Source organism: Archocentrus centrarchus, chromosome 23 (assembly GCF_007364275.1).
Source record: "Archocentrus centrarchus isolate MPI-CPG fArcCen1 chromosome 23, fArcCen1, whole genome shotgun sequence".
Taxonomy (NCBI): domain Eukaryota; kingdom Metazoa; phylum Chordata; class Actinopteri; order Cichliformes; family Cichlidae; genus Archocentrus; species Archocentrus centrarchus.
The window spans coordinates 19,777,008-19,795,617 of NC_044368.1; the positions used below are offsets into that span (position 1 = coordinate 19,777,008).

Sequence of the window (18,610 nt, forward strand, 5' to 3'; positions counted from 1 at the left end):
GGGCAGTTTGGATATCTTATATGGACTGCAATACCTGAATATGAAGCACTACCATTGACTGTATACGAGCAACACTTTGAGGTAGCTGCGTGAAGTCGGTGCATCATGAAGCTACCACAGAACATTAATTAGTCCCTCTGCCCTTTAGGATAGGACAGAGGTCAGAGGTAGATTATTTTTCTTTCTAATTTAAACAGTGTGCACTGGATCCGCCTGACAAATATGAGGACTATAGGTTACATTTGAATGTCCCGCCTCGTCAGTCTGCTCCTCTTCTGAGCTTTGCCGAGGCGGGGATATAGCTCTCTTCTTCTCCGGCAGTCAGTACTGTGTTGGGAAGCTGCGCAGAAGCCACGATCACTGAAAGGTAACTATCCTTTCAGAAGCAACTTTTTATATTACGAATGTTTTATTTGCACCTAGGAACCGTAATAGACGAGCTTTACTGCACACTGGAGCATTTTATTTAGTCATCTGCCCTTTTCCCTCGTCGGTGGATGTGTCGCTTGGAGAACTAGTAGCGGACCGCGCTGCATACCGAAGCCGGGATGAGTGGAAGCTCCGTGGGATCGGCCGCGGCACCTTGCCGCTTCGCGCACTACTTTGTTATTTGTGGGATTGACACAGAAACTGGACTGGAACCGGACGAGCTAGCAGGTATGTGCCTTCTCTTCTGTTTTGAAGTCTTAGCGTGTTTTGAGGGAAAAGAACCGCAACAGTGCACCTCGCACAGTATTGTTGACTATTATGCCCCGTCCACCACCATGGAGCTCCCACTTTTTAAACCATGTAATGCATTAATGCAACCAAAAATGAGATTTTAGAAAATCACGTGCCACATGCACACTTTTAACAACAAAATATCCAGGGAATGGAATGAAACTGAGAATTACTTCAGAGTTACTGAAGTGCAAATAAGCTCCGTCTATGAAATAAGTGAACGAAGTAACGATATGTATCATTCCTGTTTGATCACATCAATATGAGCTGAGGAAACCAATGTCATATAAGGTAATAAGCTTCTGAAAAATCAGCAGTAGCCTATCTTTTCTGAATCCTAATCTGATCTCAGCTTCCTGTGCTGTGCTACATTTCCGACCTGCTCTGTAGTTTTTAGTCAGTATTTCCCGAATGAATTTATTTTGAGTTTGATGTTTGTTATAGTTACACATTACACATTTTAAATGACTTTTATGACAAATTAATCCCATGTTTGGAGACACTGCTTGTACTGGTCCTTCTTGTTTGAATGTATACTTTGCGTTTTAATGGTAAATTAGATTTGCATTCAAGGCTACCACAGGTGGGAGTTAAGGTGGATTTCTTTTTCATCCTACTTATTTCAGCAGAGCCAGTGTGTCCTCTTTGATGGCACCAGGTTCAGTTTCAACATATTTACTTTCACTAGATACATTCACTCATTGGCTCAGTTATTATTTTTCCCTTCTGTAACAGCCAAAGTGGAGTTTAAAAAGTGCTTTGACAAACTTTGGCTTGTGGATCAGACAGAGTTGCTTTCTGTATTGCATCACAGTCAGATAGTAACTTTTATCTCTGGGGCAAAGTTCAGAGTTGTAAAGTCAATGTTTGCATTTTGCAAACAAGTGACTTGGCTTAAAAAAGCCTGAATGAAGTAAAGGTAATGTAGCACAAACAAGCTGAACATATATACATACAGTATATTAGAATTTTTTTGAAAAGGGGAAAAAATAGGCTTGTATCCAGTGCTGAGTTTTATGAAGCAGTTGGTAACTTACCGTAACAACACTGAAACAGACACAGCAGCACATTTGTGTGCTCAGCTGGGATGCTACTCTGCCGTACTGCTGAGAGAGTTGGACAAACTATGTGAAGGCATTATTTGTTAAAAATAAATAATGTATTGTTGTTTGCTCTGCTAAAACCAGTCACACCAACACCCTGAACATCTGGTCCATGTTAATGTGAGGTTTTATCTTTGGGACAAGTTAAGAGTCACAGGACTGTAACTGTTTCATTAGTGATTAATCTGCTAAATGTTTTGTGATACAGGAAAAATCACTATCATAACAGAAGTCTAAGAAAAAGAACTGAATTCCTACACTGGAGGAGAGGATCAGATAAATGTGGCATTTTTATATGTATATTTATTTTCTGTCAATTATTTAAAAAATTGCAACTATTCTAGAATTCTCATAATTCAGGAGGTAGAGCAGGTCACCTATTAATCGGAAGGTTGGCGGGTCGATTCCTGGCTGCTCCGAGCTGCATGCCAAAGTATCCTTGGGCAAGATACTGAACCCCAAGTTGCTCTCTGATGCAAGCGTTGGAGTATGAATGTGTGTGAATGTTAGACAATAAAGGCACTTTGCTTAGTTACATATGGAAGTGCTTGTATGAATGGATGTGAAAGGGTAAATGTAAACGTGTTGTATTAGCACTTTGAGTGCTCCGTTAGAGTAGAAAAGCACTTTATAAGGACTAGTCATTTACCGTATTTTTATGAGGACAAAGCTGTGATTCAGGCAGAGACAGGAGCTGAATACTGATTGGTTGATGCTTAAATTGCTACATGACAGAATAAATATTGAAGGGTTTACTTTACAATATAAAGAACCTTGATATGACTGTTGTTGTGATAGAAAATTCAATAGAAAATTGAGTTGAATAGATGCTACCTTCTGAATAAATTCCTCATCCCAAATCATTGAAGCTGTTTCTGCCCAAATAGTTAGGCAAAAAATTGCTTTAGTAATTTCATCAAAGATAGGCTTACAACAAAAAAAGCACACAACAGGTGGGGAAAGATCATAGTAAATCTGGTTTATCCTGTTCTTATGTTGTCAAACTATTACCATGAAAAATGCCCCGTTAAGTCAAATAGCTCATCTGTGTACCCTGGTATCACACAGAATTTGTTTTAATGCCATTTAAGGAAAGTAAAACACGATCTTTAAAAAAAGTTCTGAAGCAAAACCTTTGTGAGCAGTAAAATAACTCCCCCATTAAATCGATTCATTGCATCTAAGCAGCAAATGGAACGCTCTGTTGAGAAACATGTTGGCAAAAAAATAAATAAATAGCTGCAACGAGGCAAGGACTGATAAGAGGACAGGTGGAATACCAGCATAAACAATAAAATTATACTAACTAAAGTACTTGCAAGTAATTATAGAACATACAGACATGGTCCATTTGTTCAGAATCAATAAAGTTTACATTGTAGATTCAAAGAAAAGCAAAAGGAAAATTGTAATAAGATGAATGAATATAGAGTCCAGTCTGTTTTGCTTATAAATAGACTCAATACATTTCATTTAAGAATACAGTTATGAAATTGCTGGTTAAAAATGTTAAATAGCTACTCTGTCTGTTTCTGGTGCAGCACCTCTGGGCCTTTTTAAATAATATATATAATTTAATAGACTCTGATGCTTGGAGAAAAAGGGACAGACAGAACAGTGAGGACTGCAGCATAGCAGCACCAGAGGATCCCCGATCACTGAGCATATGTTACTACTACTACAATACTAAAAACTGCAGGATATTTACTTAACTTATCCACCATAGAAACAGTGGACTACTCTTAAACAAAACTCCCTGGCTGAAAATTGTACTGTATCCACCACATCAGTGAAAATGATGATCACACTTGTTCACTTTAGGAGGGTCACAAAAGTAGGTTTTTGTTCAGTTTCTTCAGCACTTTCTGGAAATAGAATTATTGTGATCAAAACTTTTGCCATTGCTCCCCATAATACCCACTTGTCCACATGCTCCATAAACCTCTTTTTTTGTCAAGTAAAAGGCATAGATTCTCAGCACCTCTACTTTTTCTTGTACCTCTATTTTAGAGGCAGACTTAAACACAGTGACCCATATGAGGCTGTGCTCCATGCTATTGCTATTTTTTAGTCTGTGACTCCTCTCCTTCTTGCTCTTTGTGTGGTACTGTGGCCTTATTTCCCCTCAGCCCATTGTTTTAGTCAGAGGGCTCAACTTCCTGTAGACCTGCCTCAGCCTCCTTTTAGAGTTGGCAGTACCTTAACTGTGTCCAAATTCAGGGGCTGCATCCTTCGAAGGACCCGGACTATGTAGGCCAGGTCCTTTGCAGCCCACAAAGCCCGCAAAGGCCGGAAGTGAGCGACTGTGAAATTGGACGGTCTGGCCTTCATCTCAGTGTCGCTCATGTCGCCCAGCAACTGTGACAATGCGAAGTACAGCTGTGGAAAAGAACACACACACACACGCACGCACGCACGCACACACACACACACACAGTGATTAAAAAGTACTATAGAGCAGGAGTCTCAAACTCAAATGACCTGGGGGCCACTGCTGGCTCTGTCAGCAGCACCGGATTATTCCCATAGTTGTAGAGCTAAATCATTGGGTCCCTCCTGTCTGCGTACTTTTTTGGTCATTTGTTTTTCCATTTTGAAAATGGATATTAAAAAAAAAAACAGGTTGTTTTTTTAAACAATGCAGTTATTTCACATTGCTATGGAGAAGAAAGAGGGTCCTCCCCAAGGAGCATCAGGAGATTTTACATGGAAAATGGCTTTAGTGGGCTCTCTGATGCACATCTGCAGGTGGAGGTCTCAAAAGTCTAATGCCGCGTTTCCTCGCTTGACTCGACTCGGCACAGTTTGTAGGCATTTCCATTAGTACCAGGTACCAGGTACTTTTTTAGTACCCACTCAGCTGGGGTTCCAAGCAATCTTAGGTGATCCAAAAATCTGATGTGTGGCTGATCATAGGAACTTTGAATTACCGTAATTACGCGACCGTTTGTCCTATCGGAAAGATTCAAATGGTTTCTGAAAGCTGAGAAACTCCACTTCACACCTTAATATAGAGTTATTATGGTAGTTGTTGCCAGAAGTACGCGAACGGTGGCAATTTTGAAGTTGATTATGACATGTTTGGCGGTATAGGTTTAATACTTAAGAATGATAACCTTCATCCATTAAAACATTGTATGGGGGACTTATGCATGATGATGATAGTAAACTGGCATTGGCTATGTTACTGTTGGGGATTATTACCTGTTATTACCTTGCCTCTATCTCATCCATTGTTGTGTTGTGTTTTGAGTTGCATACAAATTAAGTCAAGAGACTACTGCTAGCTTTGCTATATCGACTCCACCCACATTGAGGTGGTACTCAATTGCAATGGAAACAAGTTGTGCCAAGTTGTGGCGACCCGTGCTGAGAGGGTACTAATGGAAATGCGGCATAAGAGGTAAGCATTTGCTGTTCTGAAAAACAATGTACTGCTCGATCTGATGCCACAAAACACTTATCAGAAATGAATGTAAATGAATGCGCTTCCATTATCACTGCTCCCCCTGGTGGATACACAAGACATTACCACCAGTTTTTCTAAATACTCGTTAGGGGTGTTACCACTTGGCCAAGCACTGGCCACCAGTCAGCCACAGACCTGCCAAGGTCCCATCAAGGATTGGCTGGCCATTTTAAGTGGCTGTATCTGTATGTCTGCTAACTGTCTCAATTATCTATTCTGTCTATCATACTAGTGTTTCCCAGACACAGACTCGTGTGGACCACTAAAGTCCATTTGTGATTAATTGTATCAGGTTATATTTTATTTTTTATACATCAGAGAGAGCAACATCATGTATAATCTTTTTCATAGTGGTCAATGGTCTCACTCTTATTTTTGAAAGTTCTAGTGTTAGTAGCCAGCTAATCCTGGCCTCTTGTGTTTTCCTCGTTTGCTGGCTCATTGGCTTTGATATCATCCAGCTGCAAAAGGGGTCTCATTAAGTGGTTGATTGTACTTAAACTTAGCTTTTACTTTGAAGCTGAAGGGCCATCCCAATCAGAACCAATCAGCTGGTGATGAACTTTTTTTTAGCTGGTTAAATCTCTTTCATAAGAAGCCACTGTGTCAGCCCAGGCATACACCCCATACCACACCACTGAGTCTCAGGGGTATAAATACATCCTGGCTGTCATACAGACCCTAGAATAGTTCTTGCATTCTAACACCAGATGCATTTTAGGCCAGGAGTATTGTGAAGTTTAAAAGTGACCAGCCTGAGGAGCTAACGTTGGGATGAGAGATGTTTGTCAGGTGTAGATTTAGATATGAGGCCACGGTTTGCACAGCTATCTCACATCTCACAATGTGAGATAGCTGTGCATTACCCTGGTGTTTTGTGTCCTTGTGGAGAGGAAGCAGCTGTTGTATACCAAACAAAGTTAAGCAGACTTTATGGACATTATTAAGACCCTGATCGTTTCAGTCCACTGTGTCCTAATTCTTCCAGGTTCTTAGACGATAAAGAGCTAGTGCTGTTTTCAGAATGTATTTAAAATGTTTTTGTTATCAGCTCAACTATTTATGTTAAGCCTGCTCGATTATTCTAAGAATAAACGATAATAGGGTTGCAGTTATTGATTATTTTACTAATTAAGTATTCTATTGATGATTCCATTGATTATTATTATTATTATTATTATTATTATTATTAATGATGATAATAATAATACATTTTATTTGTAAGTGCCTTTCAAACACCCAAGGACACTTTACAAAACCCCACCAATCACACAAAAGAAATAGAATTCAAATGACCTGGGAACTAAATTAAATGTTAAACAGGTGAGTTTTGAGTTGTGCTTTGAAGACAGGGAGAGAATTGATATTACGGATGTCAGGTGGGAGAAAGTTAATTGAGTAATGGCATAAGAAATACTTAGTATATTTGAAGAGTTCAGATGCAAAACCCTCAAAATCTGCCTAGACACTTTCCTTTTAAAACAGCACTTTTTACCTGGCTTTTATGGTAAAATTCAGCAATTTCATTTTACATGCAATGGTGAGGTTATTATTGAGAGAACAAAAATGTAAATATAGTAATTACATAGTAATTTCTCTACTTTTTAACAACACATAGACATAGTTATAAGTGGCAAAATTACCTTTGATTGAACTGTAAACAGTGAAAATGACGAAAGAACACAGAATAAATTAGAAATTCACCATTTCTGGGGATTAAGGGGGTGGGTAAGTTCATCCGTACCTATGCGCCGTACATTTTCGGAAAAGACATGTGATCACTCTCTTCAGTCTGACTTCTCCTCAGTGTGAATGAAGGCAAAAGGCCTGAATGTTAGACTATCATGAAAAGATTTCTATCTAGATTTACACAGTACAACCCCACTAGCACAGAATGGCAACATATTTAATAAATGAATAGTAGATAATACTGAGTGGTTGCAGTGAAGGAGGGATACAAACGGGGGGCTGAGACCATCGCCACATACATGCGAGTACAGGCCGACCCGCCTGCCTTGCTCCGCCGCCTGGTTACCCAGCAAGCAGACCGTGTGAGAGACCCTTGGCAGTAGGGCCGCTGGCTCTACGCTGGCTCCACGCAGAGAGAGCTTTTATTTTTACATTTTAAAATATTAATGCAACTTAATGAATATAATAATTATATAATAATTTATTTATATTAATCTAAATCTGCAAAACAATGTTACTAAAGCTTTGAAATGAATATGGTGTAGTACACCCCGTTCCTCACTTTATTACAGAGAGTAGGGATGCCCAGTTTAATCATCGTATCAGACTAAATTAACAGTTTATCTGCATATTTTAACAAATTTTTTTAAAAAGTTTTTTTACTTCCATAGTACTGTCGATACTGACGATTTTCACTATGTAAAACAAACGTCAGTGGTACATTGGAGCTTGTTGAACAGGTGGTTTGACGAAGGACTCCCACCAGTGTTTTTGACTGTAATGTCTGTCTTGTAAGGGCAGCTGTTGCTCCCTGCCACCCTGGCCTCACTGCAGAAAGTCTGTGGGTGCAGACGGAGATAAGGAAAGGCACAAGAAGTAGCAAAATTGTGTGCCTCAGGAGACCTGCACAGTAACCACAGGGAGAGCTACACAGAGATGTCAGTAACAACCAATAGTCATATGCCACCCTAGAAAGCTCCTTTTAGTGATCTTAGCTAGAGCTTCGCTAAACAGTGAGTGAGTTTGGGCTGTTAGAGAGGGCTGAAAACACATTGCTGTAAAGGAAAGAGTTTCAGTGATTGATAACAAAAGGGAAAAATGCTTTGAAAGAAAGAATCCAAATATATATATAAATTATAATATAAATTCATTTTATCCCTATAATTTTGTTTTCAAAATTGTATTTGAACTTAAAATGGAATTGATGGCCCAGCCTGAGTTAATATTTCAATTTAGTGTTACCCTTTAAGGCTAGTAAATACCAGGTATTTGCCTCCATAGACACAAACAGATCATGGAGGTTGTGATGATAACACTCTTTAGAAAACATCAGCTGTTCAGTTTATGTTCTCAGATGATTCACTCCATCAGCTGTGCTCTCTTGGGATTTAGTAGTATCTTTGAAAAGTGAAGTCCGACAGTGTTTGACACTCATTTTCAGATTTGCCAGCACCAGACCTTCTCCCCCTCCTCTTTGTCTTCCTCTGCCTCTTGTTCTGTGCCTCCATCCTACACACTTCCCAGTCCTCACACCTGATTGTCACCTATTGATCTTTCCATATCACACTGAAACAAGACGTCTCTGCTGCAAGTGCAGTATCACAGGAGACTCACTGGCTATAATTCTGGTGTGAATGAGTAAAATGACACCTCAGAGTGAACTGAATGGGCTAGTTAGAAATGACCTGAAATAACAACCACCTCTGATTCTTAAGATAAGATAAAACTTTAATGATCCCACAATGGGGAAATTTGCATGTTACAGCAGCTCAAGTACGAAGAAGGATGAAATAAAATAAAATAGAATAAAAACAGAGAACACTATATACCTAAAATATATATCAATACACACATTACACACACATACATCAAAACACTATATACAGATATCAAACACTATACATTTGAAACTGGTAATTGTATACAGCATACACAGTATGTATTATTGGTGGGAGTGTAATTAAATAAAATGTATATGTACTATATGTAAAGGTACACTGTGTGCATAAGTGATGGCACTGGAAGTAAAGTGTCCAAGTGAGTCATGACATCATGATGTGTTGTCTAACTGCTGTTGGGATGAATGACCTGCAAAAGCGCTCCTTCCTGCAGTGAGGATGTTTCAGTCTCTGACTGAAGGAGCTGCTCAGTGCACCCACGGTCTCATGCAGAGGGTGATGGGGGTTGTCCATAATGGATGTCAGCTTTGCTAACATCCTCCTCTCACTCACCACCATCACAGACCCCAGAGGACATCCCAGCACAGAGCTCGACCTACGCACCAGTTTGTCAATCCTGCTCCTATCCCTTTTGGTGCCCCCCCCCCCCCCCCCCCCCCCCCCCACACACACACACACCTCCCACATACACACACACACACGCACACACACACACCCCACCCCACCCCCAAGTGCTAATAACCAACTGCTAATAACCCAATTTAGGAACAGTAAGGGTTTCCTCTCTGCTCACTGGTTCCAAGTTTGTTTGAACACTTCAGAAAAGAGCTCCTGTCAAAATCCAACTATGACACTTCATTTAGACTTCTGTGGTTAATCTACGTAAAGCCTAGCTTCCACAAGTGGCTGACACTGTTGCCAGCATTTATACTTGTGCAGGTTGCATCAATGGTGGCATGTGGTGATACATCAGGTTATGGCATTCAGGGAAATGCTGGTGCAATGTGCCTATGGACACTGGAACTATTCATGGTACCACGATTGTGTCCATTTGCATAGGTATTTGCCTATGGAAAGCCTAAGAAGAGGGGTTTTCAACTAATGCAAACATTCTCCCATGCAGTCCCCCAAAATCCCATCATCCCCATGTTGCTCAACATTGATGATACTGTGCCTCAATTGAACGATGATTGGTTGACAAGTGGGCTAAACACGGAAGGGAGCAACAGTGCACTTCACCAGGAACAGGGGAAGCACAAGAAAAAAACCCATCAAAGATCAAAAGATACAGTATGAAAACTACAGTGGCTGCAGTGAACACTTTTCATTATTTTTAAAACTTTGTTTCACTTCAGCTTTTTGTATGTTTGTAACTTTGCTCTTCTCCACAATTGGCTGATGGATCAACAACAGCACAAGCAACAGTAGCCCACAGATTGGTTTTACCACATATTTTTGATACTGCGAATAGACACTGTCTACAGGTAGATATGCAGTCTTTAGCTGCCCACAGACTCCAACGTGCTACCACTGCTAAAAAATTAGCTGGTGGTTTCCACCTCTACCAGCCAGTTTGGGATGCTGCTTGATTCTCCTCTGGGAGACTTTAATCCTCCAGTGGGCCTTTTTGTACCCATTTATGACTCTTAATATTATGCTCGTCCAATGAGCTCCCTTGCTATCAGTGAGAGTTGGGAAGTTGACCAGTGCAGTGAGTGAAACGTGGGGGCTTGCAGGATGAGCTTGAGGTGGGAGTGTCCTGGGGCTGGTGCAGGGCACAATGGGATTTGAACTGCTAAAACTCCCCTGTGGCCTGGACCATCTGTCTGCATGCAGACCAGCCTGAGAGCCAGTCCGGATAAAGACTGCATCATGATACCTAACATAATAAGTATGCTAATGATGACAGGGGCTAACAACAAGACTAATTGACTGTTGACTCACATTAACAATAGTGTGCATGGGTAATGGGTAGATAATATTATATGGCACATTTTGAAAAATCTGACTTATTTTTCTTTCTGAGTTTTTGTCTTTCTGGAGGGTGAATCCACTTTTGCCATGTTTGCTTTTGCTACAGATTTTAGTCTTTCTTTCTGACTGTTGATTTCTTTCTTTCATTATTTCATTCCTCCTCTCTTCTAGCCTCAATCTCTCTTACTCTTGTCACCCGCTTGTTGCCTTGTCTTCTGTCAGCTTAGCTGGCCTGCTGTTAAGCTTGTTAGAGTAATCTGTTTGGACACTTCCTCCAGGCTACACTGACTGCATCACTGGAATATAACACACGGCCAGGCCTAAGCACGGTCTCCTCCACCCCTCCCCACACACACACTCGAGCTGTTGAAAATGACTCCAGTTTTGACCAGCAACATCCTCTTGTTACAAAACTTGTCACTATAGGTGGACTTATTAATGTAGACTGTGGATGATTGGGCCTCACTTGATGGGGCCATATTAAGGAAAATACCTGTCTTCTACTGGCTGAGTTCAGATGTTCCCCCCAAAAACAACAACAAACTGACAGTCAGCTAGTTAGTCAACTCAAAACGAACTGGGAAAGAAGTTAATTATTTAACATTTATTCTAAAGCTGTGTTTGGAGTGGCCATTCTGAGTTATTGCTTGAAAACACAAATGGCACCTCTTTCCTTTATTGTTATGTGCTTTCACCTAAAAGCCCAAACTCAGTATTAGTTAAAGATGATGTAAAGTCTACCTTATTGAAGATCCAGAAAAAGCCAAAGTTGTAAAATGTTTTGATTGGTGAACCTGTGGAGTGTTTTCAGGTACACTGTTGGAGTCAATCATATATATATATATATATATATATATATATATATATATACACACATTTTTTTTTTTTTTTAGCCATCATATAATATCAGGGTGTCATATAAATTTGCTGGAATAATGAATCATGGCATTGTTTTTTTTCTCCTTTATTTAACTAGGTAAAAAGTCTCATTGAGATTAAAATCTCTTTTCAAAGAGAGACCTGGTCAAGCAGGCAGCTAAAGTTACAACAAATAAAACACATAATTTAACAAGTGACTATTGCAAACTATGAAATAACTGACACGTCTCAGGTCAGTTGTGTGTGATGTTCAATGTTGAATGAGATGCTATATCTTGCTTGCAGAGTTTGAATTAATTTGTTTAAAAGCACAAACTGAGGCTGTATCTTTGCTCTAGTCTATTTCAGTAGATGGTCACTTTTACAGGGGATTCATACATCTGTGTAGTGTAGTATGGTGTAGTAACATTATAACCACAGACCTTTCTGAAATCCTACAGTACAACCTGACATGCTACTCCCTAGAAATATAACTACATGTTTGCATCATTGTGGGTCGTTTGTGTAGGCAGTGTTGTAGGCTCTACATAGGTTCATTGAAGAAGTATAAATTAAGCCTTACTGTTTGGAACAACTCTGCATGGATAAGAGGGAGGCAAAGAGAGTGTCAATGGATATGGGGCCTCCATCCTGGATGAGAGTCAGCAGGGCCTGGCAGACTCAAAGGATGCTAGGAGCTGTAGCAGTAACATACTTTTGCAAAACTCTGTCTGTCTCTGAAACCAAAGTGAGCAGTTGCTTTTGAAAGGCGTGAACAGCCACCTCACAGCCCCTCCCTTGGAGTGACCTCTAACCCCAAGCTCCATATGTTCTCTCTCTCTATGTGAGGTTAAAGAGACAAAAGAGGCAATGAAAGATTGTTTCCATAAGATGCAACAGTTGTAGCTTGATATGACCATGATAATATTTTGCTTAGAATATTACATAGAAAATTAAAATCCTCTGAAAGTTGGGTTTGATTGATATTAGGGCTGCTCAATTATGGGGAAAAAAAACATAATCACGATTATTTTGGTCAATACTAAAATCACGATTATTTAACATGATTACTTACAAATAAAATGCCAGGACTCCTTTTCCTCCGGGGTCACTTTTTTTCCTTTTCTCTTTTCTGGTGTGAACATATTTGTCCTTCTGCTTTTTCCACTTCTTTGTTCATTCCCTCACGTCCATTCTGATAGTTTTGACAATCTCCCTACAGGAATTTGTTGGCATTTGTGAGTCCTTATATTGATGTTATGATTATTCTTCCTTATATTGAGACAATTATTGTTATTCTGTCATTGATAAATTCAAAAACTCCAGGGAAAGTAGTTGGAAGTGCAGAGGAGGAATCTGTGGTGCTGAATGGGCCAATCAGAATCATTGCATGCTGCGTCAACCTGACGTGTTGTTACATTTCTCAGGAGGTACATGTCAGGTTACGCCAAAAAAAACAGAGCAACCAAACAACGTCAGGTTATGCTGTAGGTTGCATCGACTTCAGATGGGTTTCCGGTTATGGCGTAAACCCCACAAAGACCTGATGCAGAAGCATAATTCCGGCCTAAGAGTATACTTGCAGAGCATAATGTGACATCATTTTAATAATAATTGTTTTTTTCCCCATTACACTGTTTCTGTGATAGTTTGGAGCCAAAATCAAAATCAAAACCAAAATTAGAGTAATTGCACAGCCATAATTGATGTACAAAAATATTTTTATACTTAGACATTTCTATGGCAAAAGTATCTGCAGCTGTCCAGAGCAGCCACATTTAATGATGGAAAAAAACATGCATGAGACTGTTTAAAAAGTGAAAGAGAGCTTGAGAGATGTTCCATTTCTTCCCTTCTGTCCATGATTGGTGGCAAAACCATCCATACATTTACAATTCCTGTGTGTTTCAAATTATATCAGGGGTTGTGTTGAAAAAGGCTATTTCATCAGTTCTGATAATCAAACATGTTTTTCCCCTGGTTCAATATCTCAGAATGGGTTCACCTGAAAATGCCACATTTCAAAATTGACACACTATCCTTAGAAACCAGGTAGTCTCAGTGTTAGTGATCCATCGCTGCAGTACAGAACAAAGCATTGTGCACTCAGCTATGTCAACCTTTACTGAGTTACAGTCCTTGTGCTGAAATGTATTTCTAAAATGTATTTCCAGAATCTCTTTTCAGGCTTTTTTGCATCGGACAAACAATGCAATTCCAGTTCTGTGGTAATAATAAAATCTAGATGTCTTAATTTTTCAACCTGACAGGTTGCCATTTGTTGGACATGCAGTATGTAGTTGAACACATAGATGTTTTGCTTTGCACATTACTGTGAGCATTGAGTCATGTATGTGTGCAGTGTCATAAACATTTGATACACTTTATGCTCTGTGTTTATATGCATTAGCCTCTACAGGAAAAACAAAGTTATTATAGCTGCAGGGAGGAGTTGACTGAAACAAAGCTGGACAGAATATGCACCCAAAATTAAGTTTTGAATAATGAACCTAAATTTGTTTTCATTGATTTTTAAATGTGAAGCTAAACCACAACACAGTAAAGGGAAACATACAGGCAGCATCGGCACCAGTGAACCTCATCATTGTAACTGTGGAGTGTGGTGTTATGGCAGAGTGCCTGTAAATCTCCTTACATAACTGTAATAGGCTGCACAGTAACTAAGGCCTGTTATGACAGATTAGAACTGCTGCTATATGAGCTGGCAGATTAAAGACAGTTTAATGATCCAATTGCATTGGAAATTTCTGTTTTCACATTATCTCCATCAGTTAATGTGCAAAACAGGAGATAGTACCTAGAACAGGGCAGAATTAATATGTAGTACTATTTCTAGATTCAATAAAGTTTCAGTTGAAGATAGTGAAACACATTCTATATGTAGTCTGAGATTTGAGTATTAGTTTTGCCAGGTTGAGCTAGTTATTGGTGTCTCTGGGCATGCTTACAGTAAAGCCCAGGTCATACCCACAACAAATTTTGATTCAGTTTCTTAACTGGTGCTGATCCAACAACACAGACTGACAGAAGTACTCACTAAACGACACTTTGTGGTCTGTTGAGTATTTTGGTGTTTCTCCAGTTATGAAGCACCTGGAGTAAATTGAGAAAAATAGATACAGAAAAACAGTTAGTAATCGAATCACCAGTAAAATTGTAGTCAGGTGAAATTGTTTACAACTTGGCATTATCCTAAATTTTTTTGGTTCTTCTAAGTATTTGCTAGGCTGGTTGTCACAACAAGGAACATGAATAGCATCAACCAGCCATGGTTGAGGCATCCTTATGGGAGGAAGAGGTGCCTCAGTTACATGTAATTTATTTGAACCCCTCATTAATAGACAAATTTGGAAGTTCCACTCACTGCTTTGTGAACAATTATGAATGAAAAAAATTACACCCCAAAGCCTCTGACATGACAAAAACAACCAGAATCCCCAGTGAGCTCACTTCCCCCTTACTCTATATTTTAGTGATAGTCGGTTCAGCTGGTCCTTCTCTATTTTTTCTCTACCTTATTCATATTTGCATTAATTACTCTACTGACTTATTGCTTAAAAGATCACAGAATAATCCAGCATATCGTTTGACAGATGTTATTGTATTTTAGCTTCATTCCCTGCTTCTTGGCATGCTTGTATAAATATAGGACTGTGTAAATATTTAGATCACACAAAAAAGTTGACATGTTTAACTACAAAGCATCCATATTTGTCACTTTTCATTCCTTTCTTATAGAATTGTATACTCTTACTCACTTGTTTCTCAATATCATGCTTAATTTTTTATTTTTGCTTAATATACATTTATGGTGTATTAAGCTCTGTTACCTTATAGCTGGTATATTATGTTGTTAATTAGACCTGCCTATATTTACTGTAATTAAAAAGCTCATTAAAAAGAATACATTTCAAAAGGATTTTTGGAGGAGTCTGTTATTTTTTCAGCCACCTCTCTTCTTGTTTATAAGCTCAGAGAACACATGTCAGATGGTCCACTGGTTATAGTCTAATTTGCTTGTGGCTTTAAAGAACCAAACAAGCTAAACTAGTGTGTGTGTGTGTGTGTGTGTGTGTGTGTGTGTGTGTGTGTGTGTGTGTGTGTGTGTGTGTGTGTGCGTGTGCTTTAACGAGCTGGATTGGACTTTGATTTTTCAGGGAATGAGCTCCAACTCATCCACTGACCGATGATCTGTGTGATAAGGCTGAATAAACAAAAGCATGACCCCCCCCCCCCCCCCCCCCCTCAGATAAGCAGTCCATGATATTCTCTGTCTCTGTCTGTTTTCTCTGTCCACCCCCAACCTCATCCTCATGCCGTTAAGTGTTACACTTTGAACACCTGCACAGGACAACAAATAGTGGATCAATGCACCAATGTGTATAGTAACATTCCCTAGTTGTGATCTTCCTCTGCTGCAGCACAAATATCCTGGACGAAGGGTCCCCAGGCTGTCTTCAGATGTTAGCCAGTGGCAGCACAAGAGAGCTCATGAGATGATAAGCACTGTTGGCAGCTAGCAGTGTAGAGTGTGATGCTGAGGATAGATTATCTTGGTGTGTTTTTCTGGAACATGTCTAGTATTATTTGCTGTTTTAGAGCAACAAAAATACTGTTTGCAAGAATGAAATCTAAATATAAATTGAATCTGCTATTCCAGAAAATATAAAAATATTTACAATATAATTTTGATGAAGCTTAAAATGTAATGCGGCCAAAGTTCATGCTGCGTTGTGTTTACATATTTGTCTGTAGGAACTATTGTGAAATTAATCTACTGGAACCAGCACACACCACCAGCAGATAAAATAATTCTTTGACCACTACAGTCTCAGATAAAAAATTCCATTCTAGCAGCTCTTTGTTAATTTGAGGATGTGAAATAGAGACAATCAGTAAACCTTACCAATCATTATTAACATTATTAGTACCTTGATGGATTGTCTCATTATGTCACAGGTCACATAAATTCCCCAACAGCCAAAATCTCCATTAACATCTCATAATTACCACATGGTTAACTCTGTTTTAGTGTGTGTGACTGAGCTCAAGGCACATTCACTCCCATCTAGATAAAGCCCTCTCTCCTTACCCTCCAAGCAGCATCAGGTTATGTAATTGGGCCATGGGTGGACTTATCAAGGCAGATTAGAGCAACTCAACAGCTATTTCTGAACCGCTGGCTTGGATTGTTTATCACAGCGTTGGAAATGGTGAAATGTGACAGAACAGCTGAAATAAAAAAAATCTGAGAGGAGCACAGACTGATGAGAGAGGAGCTGTTTGAATGTAGTGTAATTGATAAAAAGGAAGCTATTAGTTTTGGCATACCTGTTGGTATAACATTAGTTACAACATGTTTTGGCCTTTTTTTTAATGAAAGAAAAGGACGCTAGATTTAAAACTCAAGTCTGGTTTAGGTATTCCCGGTCCAGAGTAAATGGTAAATGGACTAGTTCTTATATAGCGTTTTTCTACTCTAATTGGGCACTCAAAGCCCTTTATACAACATGTTTGTATTCACCCATTCATACAGGCACTTCCGTATGAATTTAAGCTAAGTGCTTTTACTGTCTGACATTCACATGCACATTCATACTCCAACGCTTGCATCATAGAGCAACTTGGGGTTCAGTATCTTGCCCAAGGATACTTTGGCATGCAGCTTGGAGCAGCCAGGAATCGACCCGCCAACCTTCTGATTGGTAGGTGACCTGCTCTACCTCCTGAGCTACAGAGTAAGGGTGCTCAATTTGCCTTTGCCTTTTTTTAAAGGTGCTAAACAAGAAACTTTTACACCTTCATATTCATGTTTCATATTTTTTTGTGTACTTTACAGGCCCTTTCTCATATTAAGCAAGATGCAGTCCTAAAACTTTATAGTTGTGTAGCAAGATTATTATCGTTAATGAAAACAAACAAAATAACGAAAACTGAAACTGAAAAATACATTTTCATTAACTGAAATAAATAAAAACTATAATTAAAAGCAAAAAGATAACTAACTGAAACTATATTGTGGCTTTACAAAACTAACTAAAATGAGCTGCTGTAGCAGTTTTAGCTGGAAGCACCATCTAGCACCTCACTGTGTGTGTATATATAGCGCTTTTCTAGACACTCAAAGATGCTTTACAATTTCATGCACTATTCATTCACACCTCAATCATACCTGGTGGTGGAAAGCTACTAATGTAGCCACAGCTGCCCTGGGGCAGTCTGACGGAGGCGTGGCTGCCAATTTGCGCCTACGACCCCTCCGACCACCACCAAACACACAACCACATTCACACTTAGGCAATGTGGGTTAAGTGTCTTGCCCAGGGACACAATGACAGCATGCACTCAGACAGGGACTCGAACCAGCAACCCTCCAGTTGCAAGGTGAGTACCTGCCCACTGCACCACTGCCAGTGGGCGGTGTGTGTGTGTTTGCTCACTGTGCCAGTTTGCAAAATAATGGCAGCAGTGAAAGTTGGGAGAAAGCTGCAGAGTCCCAAATGGGATTTCTTTGAGTACAATAACGAGACAGATAGAAGTGAGTGTCTTGTTGTTGATGATGAAGACAACATTTCTCAGCCAGAAAAACCCCACCAACCTCAAAGTCCACCTAAGAAATGCGCACAAGGCAGCCACGGAAACCCCTCTAAACCTGTGCACTGACCTACGACGTAAACTGACGTGCACCTCTCGAGAAATGTAACAACACGTTGGGTCCACGCAGCCCGGAACAACTGCGATTGTGCTGCTCAGTGCTGTCAGGTCCTTTTGTGTATTCCTGGCTACTTTTCAGCACAGTTTTTAGGGCAGTGAAATGCACCAGAACCTCAGTTAGTAATGGTTAAGTGATGTGGGTGTTTTGAACCACAATTTGGAGCCATCTGGGCTTCAGAAGAATGTCAGTATCGAGCATCCTATTCCTTTTTCTCTGTTACACTGGGCTTTGTTTTGTGTTTGCCTTGTAGAATTTGTATTTTTGGATTTGTATGTTTGCTCCAAAAACGATTATTATTATCTTGCCTCTTTTTTCCTACCACTAAGTCCAACATCCGTAATCTTGGTGTAATATTCAATTGCTCTCTGAGCTTTAACTCTCA

At 39.6% G+C, this 18,610-nt stretch overlaps 1 protein-coding gene across 4 annotated transcripts in view; it reads left to right on the forward strand.

Annotated features, from left to right (window-relative positions):
• Positions 1–337: 337 nt before the first annotated feature.
• LOC115773248 (DENN domain-containing protein 5B-like) overlaps positions 338–18,610 on the forward strand; it is a 95,511-nt gene continuing 77,238 nt past the window's right edge. For all 4 annotated transcript variants that reach the window (XM_030719826.1, XM_030719827.1, XM_030719828.1 and 1 more), the window contains exon 1: positions 338–657. In XM_030719826.1, the coding sequence (XP_030575686.1) occupies positions 549–657 (109 nt within the window). In that variant the 5' untranslated portion in view covers positions 338–548. The remainder of the gene's footprint in view (positions 658–18,610) is intronic.